The sequence below is a fragment of the Salvia miltiorrhiza genome, chromosome 4 (genome assembly GCF_028751815.1).
Source record: "Salvia miltiorrhiza cultivar Shanhuang (shh) chromosome 4, IMPLAD_Smil_shh, whole genome shotgun sequence".
In the NCBI taxonomy this organism is placed as follows: domain Eukaryota; kingdom Viridiplantae; phylum Streptophyta; class Magnoliopsida; order Lamiales; family Lamiaceae; genus Salvia; species Salvia miltiorrhiza.
In genome coordinates this window covers 49,499,642-49,518,393 of record NC_080390.1, presented here as the reverse complement: position 1 = coordinate 49,518,393, position 18,752 = coordinate 49,499,642, and the positions used below count along the sequence as shown (strand labels likewise).

At 34.9% G+C, this 18,752-nt stretch overlaps 1 protein-coding gene across 1 annotated transcript; it reads left to right on the top strand.

Moving 5' to 3' along the window:
* Positions 1 to 621: 621 nt before the first annotated feature.
* On the top strand, positions 622 to 2,469 carry LOC131020182 (bidirectional sugar transporter SWEET10-like). Its single transcript, XM_057948874.1, has 6 exons — positions 622 to 744; positions 1,017 to 1,053; positions 1,304 to 1,514; positions 1,583 to 1,744; positions 1,833 to 1,952; positions 2,022 to 2,469. The coding sequence occupies exons 1-6, from the start codon at positions 711 to 713 to the stop codon at positions 2,271 to 2,273; spliced, it is 816 nt and encodes a 271-aa protein (XP_057804857.1). The 5' UTR covers positions 622 to 710; the 3' UTR covers positions 2,274 to 2,469.
* Positions 2,470 to 18,752: the final 16,283 nt, after the last annotated feature.

Sequence of the window (18,752 nt, the reverse complement as noted above, 5' to 3'; positions counted from 1 at the left end):
TAATGATTTTACATTTCAAACAATATGGTCGCACACACGTTTATATATTTTTTTACACTGCAATTTTACTCTCCTAAATATCCATATATCAAAAGAAATAGGTCAACAATAATGGGAGGGAGTACTTCCCATGCATTCACTCAATATTCTAGAATAATTTGTTTGACAAAAGAAAGGGAAATTTGAAGAACATTAGACAATGCACACAAAAGCTGAGGTGGCAGGAGATGATTGGTTTGTACCAGAATTGGGGTTTGCTGAATAGGAGCACATCTAGGGCTCACGAGTTCAGCCATCAAACACTACCAGAAACTGTAAGTATGAGTTGTAAGCCTTAAACCCAATTGGATGGGTGGGTGACACGTCGGAAAGAGCCTGCGTGGGTCCCACTGATTTTAGGGGCTCTGCCAAAACACAGCCAATTTTGATCATGGGAGAAACAATGCACATATTACCCAAATTATGTTAAATGGGGTAAGGATCACCACTCTTTTGTGTGTTGCACAACTGTAAAGAATAAAACAATTGAGGTTTTCAACCCTCCCACCACTCGTTTTAATTTGCAATTCAAATTAATGAATTTATAGTTCCATTTCCACCCCACTTCCTAGCTCTATATAAATGGATGCTGCTCCATCATTCTTACTCGTAGTTGAAGCATTTCGTTTTTAAGTTGAGATCACAAATTTCATTTTCTTTCCAAATTCAAGATGAGTTACTTGGATTTTATCTTCGGCCTTCTGGGTACAGCATCTTCATTAATTATCTCGCTTTTTTTCATTTTCATTATCAAATTCTTGTAGTACTTTTTTAATTAATGTCACGTGTTTCCCATGCATTTTCATGCTACATAGAAATCTCGAGTAGGGGCAAAAAGGCTATACATGTAGCAAAAAGAAGCTAGTTAGTATTACATAACTATCTTTCTACGTAAAATACATCTCCATGCATATGCATAAGCATTCGCCATTTATATATTATACACAACACTCATAAATAATTTATTTTTTTTGCAGGCAATCTCGTCTCCTTTATGGTTTTCCTTGCACCAGTGTAAGTCCCTCTCTGATTCTTTACAATTGAGCAGTTCCAACTTAACGAATGAAGATATATGTGACGAAGAAATTAATTAATTATTAAACTACAAGTGATAGAATTACATATATACATTCGTGGTGATCGTTATATATACAAGACATGCATGCATGTCCTAAATTATTCTGTCATCACTAGCTATACATAGATATGCATATGTAGTCATAAATTCTTTGTGAGTAACGATGTTTCATATATAAATATGCAGACCAACATTTATTCAGATATACAAGAAAAAATCAACGGAAGGATTCCAATCTGTACCATATGTAGTGGGGCTGTTCAGCGCGATGCTGTGGATATACTATGCTCTGCTCAAGACCGATACTACCCTTCTCATCACCATCAATTCCGTTGGCTGTTTCGTTCAGACAGCTTACATTTGTTTCTATCTCTATTATGCCCCCAAACGTGCTAGGGTACCTACCTACTTGCAATTTCTATTTTTACTTTCAATTATATGATTAATTAATTAATATGCATGCAGCTGCAAACTGGGATGCTCATTCTTCTTCTAAACATCCTTGGCATGACCCTAATTGTTGCGCTCACTTATTTTCTCGCAAACGGCTCCACACGTGCCAACATTGTTGGGTGGATCTGCCTCGTTTTCTCCTTGTGTGTCTTCGTCGCCCCTTTATTTATCGTGGTGAGTTCATTTTTCTCTTCATCAATATCTAGCTTAATTATTAATTAACTCTTTAATGAAGTATTATACATATATTAATTTTCCTCAGAGACAAGTGATACGAACCAAGAGCGTGGAATACATGCCGTTTCTTCTCTCATTTTTCCTCACCATAAGCGCTGTCATGTGGTTCTTCTACGGCTTACTGCGCAAGGACTACAACATTGCTGTGAGTATATACATATATATGATGAACGTAATTAGTAAACATGATTTTGATTAATATTTTGTTGTATAGATTCCAAATGTGCTGGGATTCAGCTTCGGAGTGATTCAAATGGTGCTCTACGTGATATACAAGGGTGCGAAAAAGGCGGTAGCAGAGAAGCTTCCTGAGATACAAGTGGATGGCCAAAAGAGAGACCAAATCATCGACGTTGTCACTCTCAGTGCACTGGTTTGCCCTGAAATTGTTCCGGCTCTTCCCCACCTCGTCCGCGGAGACAATTTCGACCTCAAAAATGACATCCTCATCACTACTTCTACCTGAAAATTTAATCCATTCTATTTACAACTAATTAACTTAAATTCAATTATATAAAGTAGTTTCATTTGCTGTTGCCCCTAATGGCTTGTGTACGGTTTAGTTTAGACTACTTTCAAGGCCAGTTTAAGTGTATCATTTTCAGTTCAGTTCAAGTGTAACATATATATATGTGTGTGATTAATAGTGTTGTTATGTAATATTCCTTGACCCAGCTTAGGTACGTCTTTATATATTTATGTTTAACGTGTGACTTTGAATCTCGTTAAGATTGAAAATTCCAAGCACAGGGAAATGCCAAATACGGCAGAAGGCTTCTAATGTTGACACTTATTGGTGAAAATTGATAAAGGAAAAGAAAAAAGATGGACCAACAAAATTAACAATGATTAATTAACTTGGAGAAAGAATGTCCCTCAAAAAAAAAAAAAAATAGAACTTGGAGAAAGAATGATTTTGGATTTGATACATTAATACAGAAATTTATATTTTAACTTTTAAATATATCAAATATTTTTTTTTTGAAAGGAGGGAAGGGGGTCCGATTTTTATTCCTTTAACATTCATTTTGTTTTGTGCGAATTTAATGAAAGCTTACGTGGTAATTAAACTAGACTAAACTCTTGTGAAGATTATATATGCACATATGATATATGTAGTGACGTCAAACACAAAAAAGAGCTAAAAAAGAAAGCGTCTATTTTTTTTCAGCCTAACTAAACTAAACTAAACTCTGGTAAAATAAGCAATTTTTTACGGATGAGATTCTATGTTCCATAATTTAATATGTCTCATTATGTTCCACTTTAAACTTTCTATTTTATAATTATTTATTATAAAAATAAAAAATATTATTATATAATAAACTCTAACTAATATTTATCACAAAAATTTAAATTAAAAAAAAATACTATATACTCCCTCCGCTCACAAAAGATCACCCTCACTTTTCACGTTTTCACCACATTCTATACTAATTAAAACACATTTTCGCCATTCTCAATACACTCAATAATCTTTTCTCAACTCTCAATACAGTCAATAATTTTTTTCTTAAATTAAAGGGTTAATTGCCCATAAAATACCAAACTTTCATCAAATTCTGGTTTTGCATACAAACTTTAAACTGTGGCGTGATAATTACTAAACTTTTGATTTTATCTGATTTTGCTACTAATCTAAATTCCGGCCAAATTTCGTCCAAATTCCATGCCAATATTCGACTAATTTGATTTGTACATGTTATTTGCAATAAAATATTTAAAGAAAGCAAATGAGTCGAACTACTTGGCACACAAGAATAAATACGACACGTCAAATATTAGCATGAAATTTGGACGAAATTTGGCCGGAATTTAGATTAGTAGCAAAATCAGATAAAATCAAAAGTTTAGTAATTATCATGCCACAGTTTAAAATTTGTATGCAAAACTAGAATTGGATGAAAGTTTGGTATTTTATGGGTAATTAACCTTAAATTAAACACGTGTCACTTCCTCCTAGGAAATTCTTTTGTGGACGAAGGGAGTATTTAATTTTGAATTAATTAATTCAAATAATTCAGTATTAAATCAAATAAATATAAAAAAATAATTATAAGCCATAATTGGATGAGCGAACCATTGTTAATGATCTTAAAATCATATTAAAACATAATAATTAATATTGAAAAAAAAAGTAACTAAAATTTATAACAAATTGAGAATGGGATACGACGAGAACAAATCAAGTTAAGTGGCCATTTATTTACAATAGTTTTGAAGAAAATTGTTTTGAGGTAGATTATAAATGGTATTAATCTCATCAATATATACATGTACGCATCGCTATATTTTTTGGAGCGTTTAATGTAATATGGGATAGCTAACAAATAGCTACGCCTATTTGCTGTTTCCAGAGCGATTGTAGCCAACATTACCCAAAATATCCATAGCTAATCTCAACTTTTGATATCCAGTCATAACATACGGTAAAATATTTGGTAATGAAGGAATAATACCTAAATCCAATAATGATGGAACTTTACCAAGTTTTATAATTAAGGAAGATGCACGCCTTATCAATTCCGGCTTCATCTTTTCTTTTAGGGTTAATTACGCCAAAACGCATGAACTTTGGTCCGTTTTCAAACTTTTCCATGAACTTTAATTTTTGCCTTCAATTCCCTGAATTTAAAGTGTTGTTCAATTTTTTCACAATTTTGAGCTCCGGCGAGTACCAAGCTGTTGGCGCCTACATGATACTATCGAGATGAGTCAAATGACATGGCGTCTACTTCGACTAGAAAATTGACACTTGGAAAATTCAAAAAATAATACTAAAACAAAAAAAAAATCATCAATCTTCCCCAAACTGCCATTCCCGTCACCCCTCCTCACCTACTGCCGCTCGCCGCCTACCTGCTCCTCTCCCGCCACCGCCGCCCCCTCCCCCTGGGCCCCCTCCCCGTCGTCCACTCCCTCTCGATGTCGCTCCTGTCCGCCACCATCTTCGTCGGGATCCTCCTCTCCGCTGCCATTTTCGCTTCAGAGACCTTGGGACACGCATCAGAATTAAGCAAAATTAAAGTTCAAGAATGAAGCTAAAGAAACAAGCATCAAAAGCCCTTTTATGGGGAAATCTTGAAACTCAATCTAATAGCTTAATTTCATGATGGTGCCGTCGCACAAATAAAGAATCTACCTGGATCAAGGATTCCAATTGTAAAAAAAAAAAAAAATAGAGGCAGAAAAGATTTATCAACCTCAGCATCAAAGCCCACAGAATTCCGTAGACCCCCTTTCTAAAAGCCTCCCACAAATCAACATCATTGTATTCATTGTAAAATTGAATCTACATGTCCCCATCCCCCGCCTCTATCCTATCTCCCTCAGATCCCCATCGTATGTAAAATTGAACGGCCGACGACTGAAACATCAAAAACGGGCCCTGAAATCGCATTTTCGGTATTGTGCACGAGAATTTAGGAATTGGTGCCGAAGATGTTAGCGTTTTTGAGCACTGAGTGATTCGAGATTCTGAAGGGAGAGGAGAAATTTGAGATGAGTTTGGAGAAATCGACGTGGAGATGATGATTGGAGAGGTTGATTGAGGACACTCTAGAGTGTTTGCAGGAGATGCCGCTGAAATCGAGCTGTCGGAGTCGGCGAAGCCGCCGGAGTCTGTGAGAGCGTTGGGTGTAGTTGAGAGAGAAGGGTTTGGATAAAACGACGTCGTTTTATTCCCCAATTAAACGACGTCGTTTTGCTTGCCGTCCAGCATTGCCATGTCATTTATCAGGTGATTTAAAAATTGACATGTCAACTTACAATTTGGGAATTTATGAAAAATGTGGAAAAATTGAACAACGCTTTAAAATTCAGGGAATTGAAGGCAAAAATTAAAGTTCATGAAAAAGTTTGAAACCAGGCCAAAGTTGATGTGTTTTGGTGTAATTACCCCTTTCTTTTATCTATTTATTTATGGAAATCCGTAACTGTTAGTATCTTCAATATATAGCCTACAAACTGTATAGGACTGGAAAACAACAGTAGAAATTATCAACTAGTGTATATATGTTCTCACAACTCCTATAATTCTCTATTCCCATACCCAAAACACTATAGTAGCCATTATTTCTTCTTTTGTCATTTCAATAATAATCCTACTTTTGTAGCATTTACATTCTAAGCAGGCTTATTTCAGCAATAACAGATAATTAACATGAGGATTTTAAAAAAAGGTGTTAAAATATGTAAAGCCAAGATTCTGCATAACTAACCTAAAAATGAAATGAAAAAAAAAAGTGGTGTATCATTTACTACTTTTTATGTAGGTTATCCACTAGCCCCAACTCTTGTCTTGAGTGAGCAAATTTAGAAGCAGCTCTCCATGACATTAATCAAGTGGTCTTACGCATTTCTGCAGGTAAAAAAAACACCACCACCAGCCAAGAAAACATTATATGAGAATCTAAAGATGGAGATTCTGTTTAGTGTTGAATGACTAGAAAGTAGGAATAATTCAACTTGCTCATGGCCCACCACATCTCTCTCCATTGGCTTGTGATGCAATCGGAGAATAGAGATTTGCTGCATCCAAAGAAAATATGAGCTAAGTATAATGTATCCAGCTAAAAAGATGGTTTCTATTTTAACCACAGCAGTATATATTATTGAGCCAACTCTTTTTCTGTTGAATATTTCCTTTGAGAAGAAGTAACTTCCACCAGAGGCGAATGGAGACCAACGTTGTCTTCATTTATCTCATTGGAATCATATAACTAGTGTTACTACCGTATGCTATATTTATCTTGTCGACTGGCGTTATTTTGATCAGTAAGCTAAGTGGATTAGATCAGCAAACCAAGTGCATAAATGGAAACAGCAAAACCACAACATTTTTATTCTACATAAGAATGCAAGACTTTTCTGTTGGGACTCACGACTATCATCTGCTAATATTTTCTGCTTTCATTCCGTTTACACCTAGACATCTTCATGGGTAGAAGTTTTTAGTGTTTTTTTTTTACTTCAAGTATGCGTTGTATAATCTTAGAATAATATCAATGCAGATCCTCAACCAGAATATTCGGATATAACAGTTAGTGGGTGCTTAAGTGTCATGGTAAAGAAGGTGAAGAGGGAAGCTGTTGGCTCATTAGTTACCTTTTTGCTTCACCTGCAAAGGCAAAGCTCGAGAGAGATGTGGTAAAATTATTTTACATCATCTACTAATGTGCATAAGAGATAAGCTTGACCATGTTGAGTAAATAGAACTAGTTTGCAAGATTGTAAGCAGGAACATTTAGCAGTCTGTAAAAATGCTGATACTAAATATCAACTGGTATATTCAAATTCCAAATCTCAGAGACTCTCAGTCATGATATGGAATCTTACAAGTACATCAAAATCACAAAACAATCTTCACGAGTATCGTCAATTGATTGTTCAAATAACTGCGAATCGCAACACATTTGTTCAAGGCAGTAAAGCTATAGAAATGAAAACTAGATAGACCGCATTTAACTCTCAAAAGAATCCAGATTGTAGTGAAGTTATATCAAGCTAGTTACAGAGTAGCAGAGTAGACTACAAATTCAGCTACACATTAACAGAGCTCTGGGTTTGAAGCATAAATGGTTGACATTTGCATTCACAACTAATTGTCGAGGAAATGTTATGAAACGAAATCTATGCAAGGCCAAGGGTCTTTTACAAGCTAGTGGAAGGGCATTTAACAAAATTGAAAATCAATTCATTCCCATGATACACTCTTACATAAATCACCTTCACAATATTCTGTTCCTTGGCAATCTAGAAGCAAACTCAAGATCAATATCCTTTTCTTCTATAAACATTATCATCCATTACTAGTGCTCTAGAACATGAATAGTATGTAGGAAGATCGACCAAATCACTTCTTGATATGTAGCATTCATGTCGACCTTTGTCATTATGTGTAGACGATAAAAAATACAAATTCTCTCATCTTTGAGGTCTCTCTCGTGTTCAATTCACTAAGAGTCAGGCTCAGGTAATGACAGACAACTTTCTTCTGATTCTGAACAGTACTAACAACAGATGACAACTCCACTTCTCTTCTGCTCAATCACACTACCATCACTATCATCCATTACCACTTCTTTTCTAATAGCTCAATTTGATTAGCTGCCCCACTAGCTAAACAATAATAACATTTGATTAGCTGCACTTGTGGGGAAACAAGTAATTTTTGTTTATGTATCCATTTTCCTTAGTCCTAGAGCAAGACCAAAAGTTACTAGACAAAGTAGGCTCCATATTGCTTTAGTTTCCTTGATGCATCTAAAGGCACTGTGGGAGATCATCTTCTTTCCTTTGATGAGATAAATGAGTTTAACCCAACAATAAAGTTGGTCGAAGCTAAGCCATTTTGGCAACTACTCTACCAGTGGCAATTCAGACACAATGTCGATCAACAGATGAGTTTATATCCTAGTTTGTCTGCCTAAATTTCAAGACCGCAACAACACAACCGAATCAAGTTGAGGTTAGACAAGTGGGGCATTTACCCATCCTCCACAATCAGCGTAAACGAATTCAGCTTCACCACTATCTTTGTTAAACTACTAACACATTGTGATTGTAGAATTAAACGAACCACTCAAACATTTAGTTAAATCGTAAATAGGAGATACATACCACCAATGAAAATTCTGCAAAATCGCCGCAAATTGCAAATCGTCCCCAACTGTTATCTGCTCCCAGAATTTATGGCAGAGTGTAATTGGGCGTCAATATGTTCGATGAATATTATAGAATAGTTTTGTTTTTTTTTTTAATTCAAATAGTATTATAGAATAGTTTCACAAGTGTAAATAGTAGCTACAGAGATACAAAATCTAAAATAAATGGCATGTTTAATTTTACATAGAATTAAACTTCAAACTAATGTTCAATACTTTCTTCATAAAACTAAATTGTTGAGTTGTTATGCCATCTTGTCTGAGTTATAATTACTTAAAATTAGATAGCAACGTAGCAATAAGTCACATTAAGTGATTCCCACATCTTTTTGTCTCGTATTTTTCAATGTGTAAAAAAAAACTACTATCATATTAGTGTGTGTTGATAAGATACTCTTAAAAATTTTCTACACAAATATTCTTGTGCAATCGATTGCACTGTATAACTAGTATCCAGAATGACACTATTTATTCGAGAAACGACACTTGAACATTTTCGAATGACACTATTTCAATATAAAAATGACACTTGAAAATCTCCAATTATCATTTGTATATTGAAGTAGTGTCATTAAAAAACCAGTTGCACGGTGCAACCGGTTGCGCGGGAGAGTGCCTCAATATTCTATTGGGAACTCAACTCAACAGCCACAATAATAATAAGTACATTTTTGAAATAAGTCAAATAATTTATAAATTAATTAAATAATTGCCCTTTTTGTACTAGCCTAAGACTAGGTTTATCGGTTCTAACATGGTTGACCAGGTCTCCTGCCAAGTCACTAAAGGAAAAAAAAAAAAAAAAAAGAACCAATTGATAAGGCAATTGTTTGCATGGTCGACCTTGAAACATGAACCAATGATATCTTAATATTTGTCAATATTTAATTGGTTGAGCAAATTTTGTTAGTATAATTAATAAAAACTAGTATATCTTTTATATAAAATATTATATATATATATATATATATATTATATATATATATATATAGGGTAGGGATCCATAGAGAATTATATTTTTCGAGAGAATGAAAAATAACGAATAAGCCTATAAATTTTCCGAATAGATCAACATAACTAATGAACAGATGTATTAAGTAAATATGGTAAAAATAATGAAAATCTCGCCCCTATTAGGATTCGAACCATGGCCAAAAATCTTATTCATACGATATATTGATTTATTCATCGAAATTACAGACTTATTCGAACGCATTCTCTATTCTCAAAATATTTAGCATTCTCCATGGATCTTCTCCCTATATATATATATATATATATATATATATATATATATATATATATATATATATATATATATATATATATATATATATCAAAATTTATATTTTTTCATTCTCTATAATTAGAGACCACTCTTACTATATTTCAACACACCTTCAAAATCTTCCATTTTCCCTCTCTACATATAACATCTAATATTTTTTTCTATATTTTTCTTCAATGGATCGAGGCAATAATTCTTTCTTCAACTCTCAAAATTTCAATCCCTCCCAAGACTATTATCCAAATCTTGTTGATATTCCAAGCTCCAATGAATTCCCAGAGTTTGATTATGCTATGAATTCAGAATTCTCGCATAATCCAACTGATTCTCCTATTTATGAATATCACCAAACATCTGAAAATTTTTCTGCAAACCCTTCCAACAATGCGTAGCTTGGTGCTTTGTCAGTAACAATCCAATTAAGCGACCATGTCTTATTTGAGATCGTGATATTATAGGAAAAATAATGATTGTTTGCATCATCATGCATAATATGATAGTGGAAGATGAAAGAAGCACTTACCTTAACTATCATGATCCTACAGAATTCATCGAATATCGACTAAGACAGAATACTCGTCCAAGTGAAGATGGAGAGGAAGCTAATGATTTCGTATACTCTACGAATAGGATTGGAAGCCTAGCGAGCTATATGAGAACTAAGTCTCAACTTCGCAATAGAAAAGCTCACAACTCTCTATTACATGACTTGATCGATCATATATGGCAAAAGTTTGGTGATGATAATTAAATGGTAGTATATATTATTTTTTTTCCTATTTCGAGTTCAGGTTGTTGTAATTTCTATTTTTAGTTTGTCGTAATTTAAATTTTTATTAGTTTGTTATATTTTTTATTTTAATTTTCTTGTAATATTTTAATTTATATTTAATTAAACTAAAATTATTACGATTAAAAATAATAATAAAATAATTATATATAATGTTGTGGTTGGATGGTTGTGTGGTCATTGATAAACCAATAAAAATAGAAATGGTTGGGTTGGGATGAATATAGGTGATATAGAAGAGATAGAAATTAATTAAATATTAAAGATAGTTGGATGATTGAGTGGTTGGGTGGTTGCTGATAAACATAGTCTAAGTGTATCCATTAGATCGCATGCATCCCTTGATATAAGAGCCATTGCACTTGAGAGTTGAGACCTAACAAAATAGTTTATGATTCGAGACTTTTCTAGTGCACTCTTATTTTTTAGCGGATACATTTTGTGGCATTGAACCTCCTTAATAGGATACTGGATTTACTAGTTTTTTTTTTTTTTTTTAGTTAGTTTGATATTGGATTTAATAGTTGTTCACATGATGTCTTCAATTGATCAGTCGTAGAATTACAATTTCGATACTTATTATTCTTATATTGTGTTTATTTCAAATATGGATCATACATTAGATTCATAAGCTAGTGAACCGGCCTCATCTCTTCACTTATTTTAATATTTGACCCTAAATTAAATTGGAAATTTATTCGAATTTATTGTAATTTTATTATATGTTCACGACCTTAGTTAATGTAACATTGAAATTTAAGCTAATTGCATCGTAAGCTTAAAAATATTTATTTCTTTAACGATATCCAAAAAAATAATCAAATAGTTGGTCCCAAAACCCAAAAGCAAGGCCCAGATATGGACTTCAAACGTTGATTATTGGATCCCAGCCCGATTACATACGCATTTGATTAATTAATATTGAATTTACTATTAAGTTGAAAACATACACATTAATTAATATACATATTAATACAAAACTTGGGGATAAATTCTGGTACATATCATCATTAATTTATTAACTAGGAACTAGTATAATTCAGGAATATCGGCTAAATGGATACATTATTGTTATTTCAGAATTTTTGCACTTCATATCAAAGTGATCAAACGTTTCTAGAACGAATTATCAAATAATTTGACATTACTTTTGTTTTAGAGGGAAAACATAGATCTTTTATAAATCGGAATGAACAATATCAAGAATTCAAGTGGAAAAGTCAGATTTTAAGATCATTACATCATTTAATTGATTAACATAAGAAACTAACTCATGCGCCACAAAATCAAACTCTCTACGAGAGTGACAGCAATCGATCGACACATATTTATAAGATTTGACATTACTTATCAAAGTTATTGCTTTCCGCATATTTTGAGTCTAATGGTATTCAAAGTTTTTACTAATTGTTATAAGAAAAACTTTGAATTTTAATTAAAATATATTTTGCCATTTAATAATACAAATATTTCTCTGGCAAAAAAAAATACAAATATTTCGGAAAGTACGAGACCTCTGCATTCAATTTCCTCCGGCTGTCAACTTCCTTTTTTGGATCATTATCACTTATCAGAGACAAGAAGATGCTATAAAGGGAAAAATGAATTAAGCTACTCCCTATTAATAAAAAAATTAAATATAATATATGATGCATTGATGCTATTTCTTTTATAAAATGTAACGGATTCGTGCACTTTAACTGAAGTGGAAAAACTTAACATGAATTCTCAGCTTCTTCGTAATTATAATTTTCTTATGAAGACGTTCAGTTTTGTATTTGTGCAGCTAACGAAATCAGAATTTTTTAAAACGAATTTATAATCAGAAAATATAAACAATTAAAGTTAGTGCATGCAGTGGGAGATCCGAGGGCTAGGGTTCAACCCCCTTCCAAATTTTGAGCCCCCCCAAATTGTGAGTTTGTTTTATAACATATACTCCCTCCGTCCCCAAAATAAGTTCCTCTTTGGGGACGGCACGGATTTTAAGGAAAAATGGTAAAATATATTGATAGTGGAGAAAAATACTCCCTCCGTCCATGAAAAAGAGTCCCATTTGGGACTCGGCACGGGTTTTAAGAAAGTTGTTAAAGTAGGTGTAAGTGGAGAGAGAAGTAAATTTATAGGGGTAGTGTTAATGACAATTTTACTTGCTTAATCCTTTGTTAATGGGTAAAGCAATTCAGCAAATTCCAAACAAATTAAGGCATTATAGCAATCAAATGCAACAAATTTAGGATATTAATTAAGAAATCGATTGAGTAAACAAATTCAACAAATGGGTTAAGAAATCGATTCAGCAATTTCAACAAATTCAACAAATTTCAACAATCGATTCAACAAATTCAACAAATTTCAACAATCGATTCAACAAATTTACCAATCGATTCAACAATTTCAACAAATTTCAACAAATTCAGCAAATTCAGAAATCGATTCAACAAATTCAGCAAATGCCAGCAACAAATCTAGAAAATTCCAAACCAAATTCAGGATATTCTCCTGCCGCATCACTCCATCCACCACTACCAAGCTCCTCACCAGTGCGAGTTCCTGTGGTGCTCCGAGAGGATCGAGACCAGCCGGAGGCGGCGCCTTATGGTTTCAGGCTCCGAGAGGATTTGAGGGAGGCAGCGCCTTATGGTTTCAGGCTCAGAGGGGGGCGGCGATTTGGGGTTTTGGGCTGAGATGGAGGCGGAGATTTGAGGGAGACGGCGCTTAGGGTGAAGAAGAAGAAGCGAGGCGGCGATATGGCAACAGATCCATCGGAGCGGTGAGAGAGAGAAAGATGAAGCTAGGGAATTTAGGGTAGATTCTGGATTTTGGGGATTTAGGGCTGAGTGGTGAGAGAGAGAGATGAAGCCAGGGGAGCGGCGCTCAGGCGCGGCTTCGCCGGAGAGGGAACCGCGGCGGCCGCAGCCCTCGCTGCTGTCACCTTCGCCGGCAGTAGATGAAGGCGGCGCGGCGTCTGGGTTCAAGGGTGCGTGAAAGTTTGAGAAGAGAGAGAGGGCGTGAGGCGAGAGGTGAGAGAAGGGAGGTGCAGCGGTGGTGGTGCCCGGAGAGCCGGCGACGCCGGTGAGGAAGGAGGGGGGAGGGGGGCGCTGCATCTCTGTGTGTGTCGTGTGTGTTTTGTGAGTGTGTGCGTGAGTTTTAATTAGGTTTTAATTAAGGAATTAACTCAATTATTTTTAGTTATTGAGGTAGATGTATTAATGGCAAAGTAAAGTAAATATTGAAGTCTTTGGAGGGTATAATGGTACAAAAAGTGAAACAGGACTCTTTTTTGTGGACAAATAAAAGAGGGGAAACATGACTCTTTTTCGTGGACGGAGGGAGTATGTTATACTAATTAGTATTGGGAGTGGTGAAAAGGTGAAAAAGTGTTATAATTAGTATTGAAAGTGGTGAAAAAGTGAAAAGTAAGAATAAATAAAGTATTATCAGTGGTGGGGTAAATGTCCAAAAATGGAAAGAAAGAAAGAGGAACTTATTTGGGGACGTCCCAAAAAGGAAAAAGAGAAACTTATTTCAGGGACGGAGGGAGTATAAGGAATACCCCTCCGTCCCAATATTCAAGTCTCGTATTCCTTTTCGAGCCGTTCCATGTTATTCCATTTTAATAATCGTAGTAGTATTTATATTAATTGTTTAATATTTTTATAAAAATTTGTTATATAAATTTGTATTATTTTTATCTCATTTCCCTTTTTAGTTAATTTTCAATGTTGGTCGAGTCGATCTTCAAATTAAAGTAAAATTATGGAGTAATTACGCCAAAGATCATGAATTTTGGGCCAATTTCCAAACTTGCCATGAACTTTTTTTTTTATCAAAAATTCCCTGAATTTAAGGAGTTGAACAATTTTTCCATGACTTTCAAGAATCCTCAAATTTAATGCTGACTTGGCACTGTTTTAGTAATCTGATACGTGACATGGCATAGCCAACGGTGAACAAAAACGACGTCGTTTGTTGGGATTAAAACGACGTCATTTTGAGCCCAACCGTGCCATGGCTGGTGGCGGCGGATCTGTGAACCCTTCTGCTCAATCTGGGAGGCGGTGGATCTGGTGATGATGATGGTGGAGGGCGGTGGAGAGAGCTGGGTCTGAGCTCACAACTCACAAGAAACCATAAATCACAGAGAAGAGAAAAACGACGTCATTTTTTTCCACAAGAAAATGAGGGTTTGAACCAATTTCCACTCCACTTTTCTTTATATCCAATGCTAAAACAGGGATTCGATTTAATCACCTGAAATCACCTAAAATAGGGTTTCGATTTAATCACCAATTTCCACTCCACTCCACTTTTCCACAAGCAAATGTGGATTTGTTACAATTTTCTTAAGCTTATGTTTCTTCTGAATTTTTCCTTGTATTAATGGTGGTGGATCTGGTGATGATGATGGCGGAGGGCGGTAGAGGGAGAGATATGCGTGTGTGGTTGGCAGCGGGTGGATTTGGTTATGATGATGGTGGAGGGCAGTGGAGAGAGAGAGGGCGGTTGAGCGGTGGATCTGCGTGGGTGGTTTGGCGGTGGCGGATCTGGCGATGGTGGTGGGGAAGGGCTTTGGAGAGAGAGTGGTGGCAGAAGGGCTTCGATGTGGGGAATCTGCGGGGGTGGTTGGCGGCGGCGGATCTGGTGATGATGATGGTGGAGGGCGGTGGAGAGAGAGAGGGCGGTAGAAGGGGTTCGATGCGGCGGAAGAGGAAGACGATTGATCTGGTGATTGTGGAAGGCGGCGCGAGGTCTGGAACGACACGAGAATGAGGAAGGCAGATGTGGTGGTCCTCGACGCTGCTTCGCCAGAGAAAGGCAGTAGCGGTCCTTTGGCAGCGGTCCATCGGCCGAATTGGAGAAGGGGAAGGGAAAATAATGGATTTTTTTATTTTTTTTTCCAAGTACGTGCCACATCAGTTCGGTATTACCACGTAGGCGAGACACGTCAGCTCGGAGCTTCACCGGAGCAAAAAAGCATGGAAAAATTGTTCAACTCCTTAAATACAGGGAATTTTTATAAAAAAAAGTTCATGGCAAGTTTAGAAATTGACCCAAAGTTCATAGTTTTTGGCATAATTAACCCTAAAATTATGAACTATTAATAATAAAAATTAGTTATTTTTTTGAAGATGAATAATTTTAAAAGAAACGAGTAGAAATAGGTTTTTATATGTTTTTAATGTATTTATTGTTGAATTAATGAAATACGACCCCCTATTTATTATAGTAAATGATTGAGTTCTATGTCTATGCCCATTAATATTACTTAGACATAAAAATGAACTATGAAATACTAAAAAAAAATTGGCTTGAGAGTAGGGATGACAATGGATCTTAGGTCCGGTCCAAATCCGTGGATCCAGATCCATAAAAATGGATTTGGATCTCAATTTTTTGGATCCACGGAACTGGATCCGGATCTGAATCTCATTTTTTAAAACGAATCTGGATCTTGAAATTTGAGATCCGGATCCGACCAGATCCGACCCGTGGATCTGTTTTATTTAATATATATTATTTATTTTTTATATTTATTTTATTTATAATATTAGATATATTAAAAATTAAAAATAATAGACAAATTAGAATTATTTTGAATTTTTGATGACTTGATTTTCTATGTTAAGACTTTGTATTGCATGAATGTATTTTGTGCAATATTTTTCATGATGAAATTAGATGTTGATTTTGTGAATTTTTTTTTTTGAATTTAATTTAAAAACAGTAGATCCATGGATTTGGACCCGCGAATCTGGATTTGGATCCAAAATTTTTAGATCCGTAGATCTAGATCTGATAGATAAAAATGGATCTGGATCTGGATCTGGTATTGATGAGATCCGGTCCAGATCCGACCCGTTGTCATCCCTACTTGAGAGCTATCATACCCGAATTCCCATACAAATACTTACGAACGTCATACTTCAAAAATTCAAACCCCTATTGATAATTCCTAAATCTTCCCCTGAATGCATGAGTCAACATATATTCTAGAAACACATATGTGTGGAAATGTAAGTTTAATTCACTACAAGAAAACTGGTCGAACACCGACGGAAATCACCGACGGACTATTTTCCGTCGGTAGATACCGACGGATCCCCGACGGACCGTCATCCGGCAACATCGCCGGAGCCGACATCTATTTCCGATGAAAATACCGACGGACTACCGACGGAATCACTACCGACGGACAATATCCGTCGGTAAATTCGGTATTTTCGATTTTAATAATTATTTTTATTTTTTACCGACGGAATACCGACGGAATCCCTACCGACGGATTAAACTCCGTCGGAAATTTGGATAATTTCGAATTTATTAATTATTTTTATTTTTACCGACGGATTACCGACGGAATATTCCGTCGGTAATTTCAATAAATATTATTATTTGTATTTTTATTGTTTTTTTTGTTTTTTTATTTATTTTTTTATTTTAAATTATTTTTAAAATTAGTACCGACGGATAAAGTCCGTCGGTAAATTATTTTTTTTATTATTTGATTTTTATTATTTTTTATTTTTTATTATTATTTATTATTTATTTTTTTTTAAAATTATTTTAAATTAATTTTCTATATTATTATTATTTTTAAATTATTGAAAATATTTTAAAATTGATAGTTATTTTTAGCAATAATATTTTCTCTTTTTAATAAACGATAATATTAATTTTTTTTATTATCTTAAATTCGATCATATATTTACCGTCATTTTTTCGCCGGCACCACAAGTCTTAGATATCATCTCGACATATTCTAAGGTTATGAATAAATGATATTGTATATTGAAATAGAGTTTAAATGAATTAATATGTGCTAGTTATATCAATAATACGCGTGTTCTCTTTTGGCGACCACTCGAAAGAAACTTCAAGGTTAAGCGTGCTTGACTCAGAGCACTAGTAAGATGGGTGACCCACTGGGAAGTTGGCCAAATCATATGCAATTAAGTTCAAAATACATTAGAAATACGAAATACTTGTAGAATACGAAGATAGGTTGATAAAAAAAAATTAAAATTTAAAAATTAAAAATAATTTACCGACGGAAAATTCCGTCGGTAATCCGTCGGTAAACGCGCCACCTACCACGGCCAACGCCGGCGCCGGAGACTTACCGACGGCGACGTCCGTCGGTAATCCGTCGGTATCCACCGACGGACAGAAAAAATCCGTCGGTAAATCATTTACCGACGAGCGTTTTCACGACGGGTGAAATCCGTCGGTAATCCGTCGGTATCTCCATTTACCGACGGAATTTTGATTCTTACCGACGGAATATTCCGTCGGTGTTCGGCCAGATTCTGGTTGTGATTTATCCTTTAATTTAATATTTTGAACCAATAGGGGATGTCTCATGTCTAGGGCTGTAAATTCGGATACCCACGAGATAAAATCGGCAAAAAACTCTACTCTCAACCGTCGCACTACATTGTGCGGGTACCCGACTGCCCGCAGCGGGTATCCACTGCAGGTACGAGGGTACCCTCATTTCTTGCAAATGTTTGGTGGTATTTTGCTTCGTTGGAGGGTATTTTTGTCCTGCAATTTGCGGGTACCCTCTTTATCGGCGGACGGTCGGACGGCATCAATCTGCTTTGGCGACGGGAGAAGATTGAAAAATTGGGAATGTGGGACTCCCGATTGTGTGAGTGTGTTAGACTTAGGTAGGGTTAATTCCTATTTCGTAAATTGAAATTTAAAATTGAAATGCATTATGCAATTACTAAATAATAATTATAAAAATTACTTATTTAATTAAAAATATATTCGAGTACGCTGGTACCCAAGGGTTCCCCATACCTGCAATTTTTTGGTATTTCCTATCCGCGCCCGATAATCCATATGCATTGAATAGTACCATATACTCCAATTTTAGTGGGAATTAGTAATCAAAATTTCACATAATTTGTGTATGTTGATATCCCAATTATTTATCATTTGAAATTTTGAACGAGAAGGTTATAACATTTGTGTATATACAAAATAAACCCATAATAAAATAAACTAAAAATTTAAGGAATACTATGTGCAGCTGTAAACGTTAGTTTTAATATCAGAAGATGCTCATTCATTCTATACAATTAAATTGTGCTTCTAGCTTCAACCTAATTTTTAACCCAACTTCTCTTAGTGTCCGTTTACTTTGATGGAAAATTAAAGAAATTATATAATTTTACATTTTTTTCATCATTT

What these genes read in the sequence shown, in the direction of transcription:
- LOC131020182 (XM_057948874.1), top strand. Translation starts at nt 711, where the DNA reads ATGAGTTACTTGGATTTTATCTTCGGCCTTCTGG. An exon ending in TTTTATCTTCGGCCTTCTGG is followed by an intron (nt 745 to 1,016) that starts GTACAGCATCTT and finishes TTTTTTTTGCAG; the next exon opens with GCAATCTCGTCTCCTTTATG. An exon ending in ATGGTTTTCCTTGCACCAGT is followed by an intron (nt 1,054 to 1,303) that starts GTAAGTCCCTCT and finishes ATAAATATGCAG; the next exon opens with ACCAACATTTATTCAGATAT.